The 13,558-nt window shown below is 40.8% G+C and overlaps 1 protein-coding gene across 7 annotated transcripts in view; it reads left to right on the top strand.

The window, feature by feature from the left end:
• Positions 1-568: 568 nt before the first annotated feature.
• Positions 569-13,558, top strand: part of eml5 (EMAP like 5) — a 37,369-nt gene continuing 24,379 nt past the window's right edge. For 5 of the 7 annotated variants that reach the window (XM_031278671.2, XM_031278669.2, XM_031278670.2 and 2 more), the window contains exons 1-4: positions 572-1,111; positions 7,375-7,534; positions 10,097-10,195; positions 10,707-10,775. In XM_031278671.2, coding sequence (XP_031134531.1) covers positions 915-1,111; positions 7,375-7,534; positions 10,097-10,195; positions 10,707-10,775 — 525 coding nt within the window. In that variant the 5' untranslated portion in view covers positions 572-914. Of the gene's footprint in view, positions 1,112-7,374; positions 7,535-10,096; positions 10,196-10,706; positions 10,776-13,558 lie in introns of all 7 variants that reach the window. The other 2 variants (XM_031278674.2, XM_031278672.2) reach the window with 1 other exon arrangement.

Here is a 13,558-nt window from a genome sequence, read left to right as displayed (position 1 = left end):
CTTACTCAGGTGTCTCTAAATAACTCATGAAATACATAATCGTATTGTGCACAGCTTAACAGACTCAATATAATTTCCATATTTAATCATGAACAATTCAAAATGGAGAGATTTTGAATATGGATATAAAATGTACCTGATAAAATAGTAAGTAAACAGTTAGTTGTATTTTCTGGTGCTTATCAGTAATATAAAATAACATTCTTAGCTTCTACATTACTCACCTAGGAAGATCATAAAGCATCTTACAAAAAAAATCTTACAAAACTCACATTTATTTGGGACATCTGTAGATTAAAATAAAAGTTTTTTTAATGTAACGTTATATTATGACATAAATTATATCCTTTATAGGGGGAATGTTTGGTCTATTTGTGTGTGTAAAATACAATAATAAGACACAATGAGTTAATGTTAAATTTAAATTATGTTATGCAGTTTTAATTAGAGCCTAGCATAACTTTTCTTGCCATGAGGGATTGTCCTCTCCTGCTTTTTTCCTCCAGGATGAGTTAAATAATCTGATTGGACGACAAACTTGTCCGTCATCTTTGTGGGCGGTACCTGTGGAATAACAGTGCAGCTCCATCTTTGTAGGATTTGACAGGAGCTCTGACCTGTGTCGAAGAGGACCGCAAGCTTTGGGCTGAAGAAGTACAAGTGGATTCTCACAATGAGAACAACAGCTTAGAAACCTGTTAAATAGAGACGGAGGGCTTTCATCTTATCGGACTGCAAGACTATAAATTCACGTGACCCTCAAACATGCCTAATTTCAACGCTCTATCTGGATTGGTAAAAATCGAACGGAACTAATGGGACACACGGGCTTAAAATAAATCGTTATTGGTGAATGACACTATATCAGAAACCCTACGTGATAGCGACACAGAGACACACACGGAAGTGCGGACATGGCTGACAGAACTGCTCCCAACTGCCACCTGAGACTGGAGTGGGTGTATGGATACCGGGGACATCAGTGCCGCAACAACCTGTACTACACCGCCGCCAAGGAAATAGTCTATTTTGTCGCTGGTGTGGGAGTTGTGTACAACACCCGGGAGCATAAGCAGAAATTTTACCTGGGGCACAACGATGACATAATCAGGTAGTGTTGATACACACAACCGTTTGTTTTCAGCACCTCGGACAGCATCTAACCCACAGCAGAATTGACATGAATTGATACTGTAGTCATTGTGGGTGCTTGTGCAATGTAATATGATATAGTTTTTGCACACACCTACTCAACAGCATCCCCGGAGTTAGTAAGGGGCTCCAGATTGAAGGGTGGTCTTTCTCACTACTAGAGATTACACTGGTGTCACTCTTGTAGGGCTGCTAGAATATTGCATTGGAGTTAATCATCAAACCCAAATTAATCATTTAGGGGAAGTGCCACTTAAATTTTGTCTGAGCTCAAGGTGATTCTTTTCTGATTTTTTTTTGTCCAACTAAAAGTCTAAAACGCAAAGATATTTAATTTATATTTATTTTAAAAAAAAAATCACACTGAGAAAAGCAAATCCACTCGCATTTTTGCTTAATAAATGACTCAAACGATTGATTGATTGATTGATTGATTGATTGATTGATTGATTGATTATCAGAAAAGTTGACTATTCATTTTCAGTAGATTGTCTAAACTATTAATCAACGATTTTTTTCTTTGGTGGAGTTTTCAGATTGCTGGCACTGCTGGTTCCATCCTGGTAGTAGACACGTTCCAAAATATATATATTTAAAAAAAGCACACGTGGGAGCAATCATATTAATGTGCAATTCGGAAAAATGCACTTGAACAGCTGACCTTGAAGGCATCCTCCTTGGATTGGAAAGCTTTCCATGGGTTGTGGTAACTCAAACAAATCTTGAATCACCTTCTCTTTGATAATGTAGCAAAGTAACCAGTGTTACATCACACATGTAATTATCCTGCCTTTCCAACTGTTTTCTCAACATGCCACACAACAGTGACCTGTGTTGAACGCTCCAGCGCTTTGTGTTGACATGTATGTGTGGGTTGGCTTGGAGATGACTAGCATTCTATACTGTGTCGGTAGTCAGCTGGACTCCTGCTCCATTATTAATGGCACAATAGAGATACTAACCCTCCGCTGCCCTGTGGGTGAAGTGCCTGAGTTCAAACGCTTAGCTGAAGGAGTCACTGACTGCATTTACAAGACTAATGACTATGCAAAAGTAATGAATTGGTTAACCATCAAATTGGCCATCTGCAGGCCTACATCTGTTTTTACTATTGCAATCACATTCGTAAGGATTATGTCAGATCAGGCTCCTTATGGTGTCATTTGGTCGTTGGTTACTTTTGCAGCCAGGTTGTTTAAAGCTTTAGCGTTATAAAGACATTTACAGTACAAGCTACACAGATCTCTTGAGCTGTCTGTTATTGTTGAAGCAGACCAGGTAATAGTCATTTTAAATGCAGATCTCAGAGGAGTGCTTGTGAAGCTCTCATAAACACTTCTTTTTACTTAGACGGCTATGGCACAACCAGGAGCAATCCTCAGCAGATCCAGTGCTGAATAACTGTTGGACTGCTCTCACGTTGCACTAACTCATGTGGAATAGATGCTGCCCCCTCAGATAGCACTATGATTCAAATCCCTCTCTGTTGCTCTTGTCTTCCTTTTTCTCAGTCAATTTTGGTTGCTTACGAGCTATATATAAATTGGTGTTTTACTTCATGAATTAATTACTGGCCTTGTTTCTCCCTCCTGGTTTTATCTTGCCCTGCAGTCTCTTAACTGGTCTCCCAGTCTGATGTAGAGGAGCTAATAGGCAGGTTTTCACATGAATGAAAGGCTCGGCTGTCCATGACAGCGAAACAGGAATACAAGATAGTCTGGCTTTCTTTAGCAGGTCTGGCTCTTAAATTAAATTCATAGGTTATTGGGCAATAACATAAAAGACTGAGGATGTAATGTGCTGTAGTTAAAACACAATTCCCCTCGAGTCATGCTCGTAAAATGAGTAGCAAAAAACTGTTATTTGCTATTCTTTCCTCACATCTTTCTGTAGTTGTTCCACGCTTTTGCAGTTCAGATATTTATTCCAGTCTCAAACTCAAAGAACCTGAGGCTACTGCTAATAACCTGCAGGAGTCAGTACCACAAATATTAATCTCTCCTTTTGCAAGCATGCTGACATGCAGAACATGTACACACTGACCTGAAGAATGCACACAAGTACATTCAAAACACACATGCACACTAAAAAATAAGCTGAATTACTAAAAGATGCTTTGAGTGTGTGAGTTCCCATAACCATTGCAAAACAGCACACACAATCAATTTTTATTTTTATTTGTCACATGAAAAGTCGTACAAGGTACAATTTGAAGTTGAAGTGAAATGTAATCCCATCAGCTCCTTTAACTTTTGCATGATTGATCATAAAGCAGAATGCGTGGTGGGCTGGTGTGTGTGTGTGGGGGGCGGGGGGGGCAGTCTTAAGCAGTGTCCTCGCTTAGGATCCTATTGGCCGAGGGTAGAAGCTCCTCTTGAGCCTCTCAGTGCTGGCCTGGTGTTTCCGGTATCTTCTTCCCGACCTCAACAGGGAGAAAAGACTGTTCCCCTTTTACCCTTGTTACCCTGGTGCTTTGGCATCAGCGTTTAAAAATGTCAAAAGATAGCCAACCTTAGCTTTATTTTCTACTGTTATTCAAAATCTTGGCTTATTTATGTTCTATGTTATGATAGAGCGTGAAAGGTAATGAGAGAGTGTTATGGACGCAGGAATAAAAGGCTGTCTCGTGTTACAATATCTTGTTAACTTTATGATGGACCACAGCCAGTGTTATGGATTATAGATGCCAGACCCAGACTGGTCTTGTTTCAGTGAGCTTGGAGAGATGCCATGAATACATTTCTATTAATATTGCCTAATGAATTATTTTTTTCTTGTTAGAATTTGCAGGAAGGTGCATGCAATCAAATGTGTCAGGTTTCCAGAGAAGAGTCTTGCACCTGTACTCTGTGAACTGTATGAGCCAATGCGAACTAACTCTACATATTAATGTACGAGCTAAAGTCAAAAGTACAAGTCTGTAAAGTCATTATAGTGTGTTTGATATACATGCAATATTTGAGTTTCTAACAATATTACTATTGCACAATGGTTTCGTGCTATGCATTTCCTAAAACATTGTCTTTTTCTGCTGACTTTGGACTCAACAGAATGTCAGTCACCACTGTATTTAATCATTTATGTTTGCATCAAAACATGGTCTTACATTTTAATCACCATAACCACAAGGGGGGAAAGTAGAAAACAGGTCTAATAAAAGAAGATCTAATGAGAAGATGATAGGAACAAAAGCACATCATACCAATAACCTTTACTGTTGGTGGCAATGCTGTCTGCTTCCTTTTATTTTTTACCTTTACACATATTTCCAGGTGCTCTGTGCAGAGTGTCAGTGAGATGCTGAGGTCGTAGGTCCCATCATCACTGTGAGTAGCTGGCTGGTCTCTAAAGAGCAGATCTGCCGTCCCCAATTAGGATCCGCCAGAGTTCAGTATGTTAAGTTAGCACAATGGCATGATTCAGCATTGTTGTCGCTGGGATTAAAGAAATGAACTCGGACAGACATCTCATTTAAGTGGTGATGTTATGGATGTTTCACACAGATGAGGTGGGAGAGGCTATACATGCCCTCACTTAGAAACAGCACCGATGTTAATGGTGCCAAATTTTAGATTTATATAGTGTATTTTTGAGTGGATTAGGACAAAATTAAAAATCACAATATTTTGGACCAAATACCTCAGTATTAATATATTGTATATATTTTGGAAATGATAATTGGTAATTTCAGAAGGTATTTACACTATTGATTCATTTTGTGGATATGATGATGAATTATTCATGTTAATTTTACTCAGAAACAATCAACGGGACAATTAAGTAGAGCTGAAGTGATTAGTGTCCATACACCGATTAGTTGATTGATCAATTATCATTGCAGCCCTGCAATTAATAATTAATTTATTGGGGCTGTAACTCATGATTATTTTCATTTTCGATAAATCTGTCAATTAGCCTTCTTTTACAGGAGATTGATTAATCATTACCCATAAAATGTCAGAAAATAGTGGAAAGCGCTAATTTTGGTTTTCTGAAGTATTTGAGGACTAAAAAAAATTAAACCTACCCTCTTGGGTGTCATGATGGCATGTTCAGCCAGAATCCTGCCTGATGTCACCCCCTTTTCTTCCTCTTTGTCTCTTTGACTTTCTAATAAAGTAGAGCACCACTATAGTCATCGATTGTTTACTTTCACACCTGGTTTTATATTTGTAGTATGCGGTGTACGTGTAGAATTTGATGGGCAGCTGGATTAAAAATACTTTGTGGAATCCTGGGTAATATCCTGTACTGTATAGACCTTCGGAAACATCCTAATCCTCTGCTCTTTTTAATCCACTGTATAGGCAAACAATCAGACAAAGGAAACTACTGCGGGTAATGTGAATCAAAGTTGTCTCAGTTGCTCATCATATCATGAGGGTCTATTATAATTCCCATATAATAGAAAAAAATAGATTGTTTTACTCGTGTTGAAGAAGGGAAAATATTTAGCTGGAATGGATAAAGGTGTGTCTCGTGCTCTTCTATGTCGCTTAGTTGACCTTGGTCTCTTCCTGTGCTGCATCTTTGCGTCTTCACCATGGAAAATCAACTCTTCCGGCAGTTGTTTTTCCTCTTATCAACATGAAAACAGGCTGTTTAATTGCTGCAGTATTTAGCTTGTTTGTACTACAGGACTTGGCAGATGGAAGACAGCCGCATCAAACAGCCGTAGCCTACAGTATATCAAACAGGAGAACCACGGTGATGCACTGCAGGCTAAGTCATTAGTGATGGCATTTAGGAAGCTCTTCAGCTGACAGAAATGTAAATGAAAAAGGGATCTTGTTGTAGCTGGCTCACATGCCACACTGAATTTTCCAAGCAGTAACATGGACATAACATACATATTAAAGGTGGTAGGATGTGAGACATAACTGAAGTGAAAGTCCAGCTTAGTGTCAGTGTTGCTTGCAAATTCTTTTGGCCTGAGATTTCCTTCATAGCTTTTATTCTTCACGCTTGTTGTTCCAGTGTCAAACCAAACAGATTTGCTGTGCAATACATGCTTGTGCCAGAGCAGGTTTCTCAGCTGTGTCTGTCTGCATCTCAAAGTGTTCCAATCATTTTTCTCCCTCTTTCTTTGAATGCTATTTATAGCTGCCTTGCTCTGATTATATAATTCATAAAAAGTAAGATGCGAAATTGTGCCAGGTTTGGAGAGAGGTTTAACAAAGAAGGTGGGAAAGCAGAGCTGATGAGAAAACACTAGGAGAGAGAGTTGAGGGAGGACAAAGACCTGTCACATCTCACCCACCTCAGCTTTCAGAGACATTACACCGCCAAATCTTTGTCAAGTCCATGGTGACGCGGTGTGAATGCAGATGAGGTGTCACAAGTCAGACAGAAAGATTCCTGCCTAAGAACTTTGGAGGACAGAGACAGAGAAAGACAGGGAAGAGTGAGGTGTAAAGCGTGAGAAAGTGAAAGTGGAAGAAGACCTAATTTGTCTTGAGCTGCTTGTTCTCAGCAGGTTGAGGCTGCCCGGCCTGCGAAGGCTCATCCAGCCTGCTGTCTGAATACAAGCCAGGGTTAGAAATTCTGGAGAGCAAAACGGGCAGCCTGATTATAATGGAGGGAGCTCCGTCACAGCATGAAATATATAGGCCAGGACAAGGCAAGAGGAAGAATTGCCCAATGAATCACTTAGGCCTGCCTGGAACGTGACTGGCGGCCACTGAAAGGATGGGAGGGAGTGACAGCTTTATACAGCAGGCTGTTGCTCAGCTGTAGAGTGGGAATGCTTATGGGTGGGGGAGGTACGAGTGGAGTGGAGGGAACGGGGGAGATTATGTAAGAGTGTTACAAACATGCCTGGTGATGCAAGAAACCCCAGATGAATTATAAAAAGTAAAATGGGCAGAGAAGGGACACTAAGAAAATCAACAAAAATGGAGACAAAAGACATTCACAGATTCACCAATACTACTTGTTATACTCTATGAACATCCTGTATGCATGCATGAAGCCAGGCTGTGTTTTGAGCATGGCTGAGTTAAATGGACCATGTCACCTCGTCAAGCTGCCCCTCTGCTTCCATATTCAGACCCATCATAGACTTAATGTGTTCATCTCATCCCAGTGGTTTCCACTGTGAGGGTGAATCCCTTGTCTGCCCCCAACACACACACACACACACACACACACACACACATGCAAGCATGCAAAATGGCAATGCTAACCAGATGTTTTCTCTCCCTTGTGTCTCTCTCTGTACAGTTTAGCTCTGCATCCGGAGCGTGTGTTGGTGGCCACAGGACAGGTGGGCAAGGAGCCTTATATCTGTGTATGGGACTCCTACACCCTGCAGACTGTGTCCATCCTTAAGGATGTGCACACACATGGCATTGCCTGCCTGGCCTTCGACCTTGAGGGGCAGGTAAAGTTGTGACACGATTAGATTATTATTTTAATTGTGGTATTTTTAGGCCTTTATTGGATAGGACAGGTTAGACATGAAAGGGGAGAGAGACACGCAGCAAAGGGCCGCAGGTCGGAATCGAACCCGCTGCCGCTGTGGCAAGGACTGAGCCTCTTTATATAGGCGCACTCTACCAGGTGAGCTAGCCAGGTGCCCCAGTTGCCCCAGTTGCCCCCAACAGCTAGCATATACTAGGAAATTTACTGTTCCCTAGCAGTCTTTGAATTGTTTTTAGTTCTTCCATAAGGCACTGGTTTCTTCGATAATCGGCCGTTGGACAGTCTGGCAAGGTCAGTGACTCGAGTCTGTTCGGTGTGTTCTGTGCCGTCGTCCGTTGGAGGAGCTGTCGGCCTTCATTTTGGCCGACCTGACATGCTCAGTCGGAGACAGGGCAGTCGGGACTCACCCGGAAATGGCAAGCGGAATGACCGTGACTAAGCTTCTCAAAATCTGACGAAAATCTTTTTCTCTTTGTCGATCTGAAATGAAGACAGATTCAGCAACTGCATGGCCTATTTCTCGCTTAAAATGTTTTCAGAAACACGTTTCGGTGAACTATTTTAGTACAATATAAGATCGTATTCTGAATGAGTCGCCATTAATGGCCGGTTGAAAAATCCAAAATCCGGAAGCAGCAGCCAGACCCAGGTGACGCGTTCGTCCAATCAGCTGCCGGTTTTCATATTTTTGGGCGACAATACAGATTAGCGCCGCTAATGATGACGTATTACGTCTCGTCGCTTTGGTGTGTTGCGAGGCATTTCTTTGACCAACTCGGGGAGACTGATCAGTCCAACTGTCTTTTCTGCCAACGGTCGGCTGTCGGCTCTGTGTGTAGCTGCCTTAAGAGAAGAGCACAGACAGAACTGAAAGTGTCAACAGAAAAGTTTTAGTTTGAGAGGCACGGACGCAGAATTCGAAACTTCACTCAAGAGCTGCAGACTGCTGCAGCTCGCCCGCTGGGCTGAGTTTTTAAAATGACACATCTGTGAATACTCCAGCAGTATTGGCTGGACAGCTGCACCCAGACATGCTCTACTTGGTAGATTTTACAGGAAAACAGTCAGCTGCAATGCTTGATACCTTACATCACAGAGTTTGACAGGACCTAGCTGTGTTAATGTGAGACAAGCTTCAGCACATGGGAAGCCTTTAAATACTCTTGTGAAAATAAGCAACTGGCATCCGGACATTGGGACCATATATGCACATTATTTGTAACATGCTATTGAACGTTTTCATGTTATCTTTTAAACCAGCTCCCTGCAGACTTGCCAATAGTTCATATTTACACGCTGCAGCCTCCACCCAATGTTGATTTGGACTATATTAATCAATACTGTGCGGAAGCATCTCTAGATTTTTGTCTTTGCACGTCTCGCTTTTCCTCCCGTAGGAGCTCTCAGAATTATACCTCCTGTATTTTGCAGTAAGAGACAGGAAGATGACCCCATGCCATTTTCCTGCTCGGGTAGAAAGCTGGGGATTTAGATGGAATGTGACAGTGTTTAAAGCCAGAGGAGGCTCCATCGCTTCTCAGTTTAGCGGCTCTATTTACTCTTCATCTCTCCCCTTCCTGGATTAGAGGAAGTCAGAGCTGAACTCAAGACAATCCAGAGAAATGCCTTGTGCCATTTCTCTATTCATCTATTAAAGCAATATCAAAATATACACTGATGTTTGAGACATCTCTTCTAGGTATTTCATTATGAGCTTCAGTTGTGCTGTCTGGTCAAAAGAGTATAACTCATGACCTTTGTTTTACTTTATTCTTGTTGTTCTGAATATTCTAGCCAGTTGAGGGAAAAATGGATGTGGGCACCAAATTTCATGCCAATCCTTCTAATAGTTGTTGAGACATTTACCAAAAACCAAAAATGTCAACCTCATGGCGATGCTAGAGAAAAAGTCAGGGGATCACTAAAGTCATAATGATTCATCACCTGGGGACCATGAATGTCTGTACAAAACTTCAAGGCAATCCCTTCAAAAGTTGTTGAGATATTTCAGTCTGGGCCATCCGTAGAGCCACACCGCTAGTGCTTTTCAACCCCCTAATCCACATAGTTTTACAGGGTTTTGTCAGGCATGGCTCTTTGCTCATAATTAAATACAGACTTCTCTTAATACAAGTGCAAATGCCTCAACAGAGACTTCTATCCATAGCTGAACACTGATTCAGCAGTGGATCAAAGAGGACATCTTCTATCATGTAAAGCAAGCTGCAGAGTTGAGAAGGATTTCCATAAGAGCTGCTCTTTTCGCTTCTGCTCCACTGCTGCTGCTGCTGCCTACTCACTCAGTCCGCTATAGGAGGCTCCTCCAGCAAAAGCACTCAAATGTGCTCACTGGAAGTGCCAGGGGCTGGACAACTGTTCTGTTCTGCTCTGTAGCCATTATTAGCCCTTTCATTGTGCCCTACCATGCTACAGTGGAGGTAACTAAGTTTGTTTTGCAGTGATTAGTGCAACAGAGCAGATTCGTTTAATCTGTTATGTCTTGTTTTTGCTCTCTTTGCAGTGTCTGGTGTCTGTGGGTTTGGACTCTAAAAACACAATCTGTGTGTGGGACTGGAGGAGAGGGAAGGTTTTGGCAGCTGCTCCCGGTCATACAGACAGGGTAAACACTTTCTTCCTCCCCTGTCTCCATCAAAAGCTCAGTATCGACCACCTCAATTAGCTATAAACGCAGGATGGAGCGTCTGCCCAAAGGGGACATACAGTAAACAAGTTAGGCCTGATTGATTGTGAACTTTCCAGAGCCCGTCTGAGAGGATGCAGGGCTAATGAAAAGGAATTTTAAAAAGATGAAATACAGGCAGCTGTTGTTTTCTAATTCAGCCCACACATATTATACCACAACCTCTGCAAACACACACACACACACACACACACACTTTCTTTTCATTTCCCCTGTTGTTTTTATATTTTTGACCCTCTTTCGTAAGAAATCTGATTATTAGAAGTCCAGACGTCTGAGTAAATTTGAATAGAATTTAACTAGGTGGACATCATATTGAAGAGTTACACGAAAGATCAGTATGCTGCATAATAATAATAATATGATGTTGTGTTTGTATAACGTGTTGTGTTGTGTTTGTAAATGTTGAATGTATGTTTTCTCCCCACAGATATTTGACATATCATGGGATTTGTACCAGCCGAGCAAGCTTGTAAGCTGTGGTGTCAAACATATCAAGGTACAGCCACTTCCTGGTCATTTACACCCTGCAGATTGCAGCCGGCTCTTAAGAGCTGGTGTTCTTGTACTTCATTTGCATAATATATAAAAACAGATTATGCTTTTTAGGAAGTCTGAAGAATTCGTTGGCTTCGTGCCTCCTTCTTCACCGCCCTCTCTGCTTTATCGCCATGACCATATCAAAGTCTTAAAATAGATGTATGCAAATTCACCTTATTTCAGAGTCCATGATTATTAGGCACTTAACATAAGTAGGACGGGCAATGACTCAGAGACTCTTCCCTCAAATTTGAACAAATTCTGCACTGTAGAGAGGAAAAATGTTCTCTTTTCATGGGGAACCATGACTCTGCTACTCAGCTCCCCTTCTCAGCTCTCATTTAGCTTTTAAAAACACTCTACTATACAAACTGCAGCTGTTCTCGCTTCCCTTCTCGGGCCTATCTCTATCACTTCTTTTTCACAGAAGAGTGGGTTGGTAAATCTTTTATGAGTTCATGCATGGTGTCTTCCCAAAGCCTTCCCTTTGGGATATGTAGTAGTGTTTCTGGAGTGGCATGGCTGTTAGGAAATAACAAGGAGTCCAAAACCACAGAGGAAGCTTATTTCCGAATCATTGGGAAGAGAGTAAATCATGATGCTGGGATCGGAAATGTGACCACTGGCCCTACAAGGCTAAACATTGCAGAACTTGATGCAGTTGGGAGGTTTAGCCTACTGTACACATTTCCCAGTGGCGTAACATGTCACTGATGACTCCCTCATCTCAATCCAGCTTGACCTGCCTCCTCTCGTAGTAATTCCCCTCTGAACTCTTCCCCCAGCTCTGTGGCACAGAAACCCCCCTCTGGCCGCTGCACCAAACCCCCCAGTCTACGCTGAATCCTTCAGTCTTTCTCCTCCTCCTCTTTCCCTCTCTTCTGGTTTTCTGATGCCAAGGCAATCCAGCAATTGTCCCACATAATTCCCCAGCCTTCACCCTGTGGACCATGTGACATCTGCTCCCCAGCGCTGTGCTCGCTCAGCGATTATAGCACTCAGAGCATCCAGGAGATTTAGTCCCAGTAATCCACTCACTAGCATGCTGAGGAAAACACACAACCTCTTGTGATGAGGAACGAGGCTGCTGGTGATGCCCCCCCTACGCACTCAGCTCCTCCTTGCTAATTATACAGTTATTTATGTTTTGATTAGTTCAGGACAACTCAGACCTTAGTATAGCCTTCTTCAGCGCCCACATACACAAACACACACGCACACCCACACACACACACACACACACACACACACACAAACACACACACACACACACACACACACACACACACACACACACACACACCGGTTTTGCATGTTGTTGCCCAGTGGCTCACAACTTTTTTGTGCTTGTGATCCTATAAGACAAAGCATTATCTACTCATCACATTTGAGGAAAGTATTAATAAATTAACAACTTTTTGTATATCAGAAATGTTTTTCTGGTTCCTATCCTCTTAATTATATCGAGACCCCTCAGATTTATCTTGTAAAAGCTTGTGGGGGTCCATTACTGTAGCCCATTTACTCCTGTATACTTTACATCACAGCTTTGCAATTTGCAAACAATGCTGTGTTGTGAACTGCTAAGTTTTTTTTAGTTTTTTTTTTAAACTCTTTATTATACTACAGTCATACAAACAATCAAGGCACAATGTGTTAGTACATTTGTCCAAAACGTGTTTACAGCTTTGAGGTAGAGACAATATATATATATATATATATATATATATATATATATATATATATAAATCATAATAAAGAAAATAAAAATAAAATAAGATGCTAGGGGTCATTTGTCCATTAGGGAATGTAAGTCCAACAAATACAACAGTCTTTTGGCATTTTCCAAAAAGCATTCTTCCAACCATTGATGTAGGGTTTGCTTTAAATATTTGCACCTATGAATAAAATGTTTACAATGCTCAATCAAGTTATTTATCAAGAATTCTAGATTTTTATCCTTTAAAAATATTCCATTTTAATTGACATTTCATTTAATGGGTGTAGCAGTATATCTTTAGATTGAAGCCAGCATTGAAAAGACAGCCACAGTTCATTAATCGGTTCACACTGAAAGAAAATATGTTCGACCGTCTCAATATCGCTCTCACAGAAAACACAGGAGTTACTCTCCCAATTAAATTTTACATGTAGGAAGTGATTTGATGGAAATATCATTTAATATTTTAAATGTCACTTCTTTGGCTTTTGGTGGGAGAGGATATGATAAGGATTGTTTCCTAATCTTTCTTGCCTCTTCATCACTGTAATCTCGGAGAATATATTTTCTTTTCAGTTGAAAGGGATAATATTTTATACATAATATACTCTTAACAAATTTGTTAGAGAACTGTTTGCTGTTCAAACTGACACCTTCAAACAAAGAGGCCTCATTTCTGATATAACATTTGATTGAACCAAAAGTTGTTTGGTCTCTCTTTTAAAGGGAATTGGAATGGCTTTTATTACTTTAGTGTATTCTCTAAACGAACATTGAAGACTAAATTTGTCACAGAATTCAGTATGGTTTAAAAATTCTCCAGAATCATCCATTAATTGAGACACATTCCAAATTCCTTTTTCCATCCAAGTGTGAACTGCTAAGTGACTGCAGATGAAAATGATCTTTAAGCTAACTCTGATACAAGATATTTAAAGGTAACATTTATTTAATACTGTGCATGGTCCCTTATGAAAAAATATAATTAAAGGAGACATATCATGCTAATTCTCATGTTCATA

Source organism: Sander lucioperca, chromosome 18 (genome assembly GCF_008315115.2).
Source record: "Sander lucioperca isolate FBNREF2018 chromosome 18, SLUC_FBN_1.2, whole genome shotgun sequence".
Lineage (NCBI taxonomy): Eukaryota > Metazoa > Chordata > Actinopteri > Perciformes > Percidae > Sander > Sander lucioperca.
This window is presented reverse-complemented; position numbering and strand designations above follow the sequence as displayed.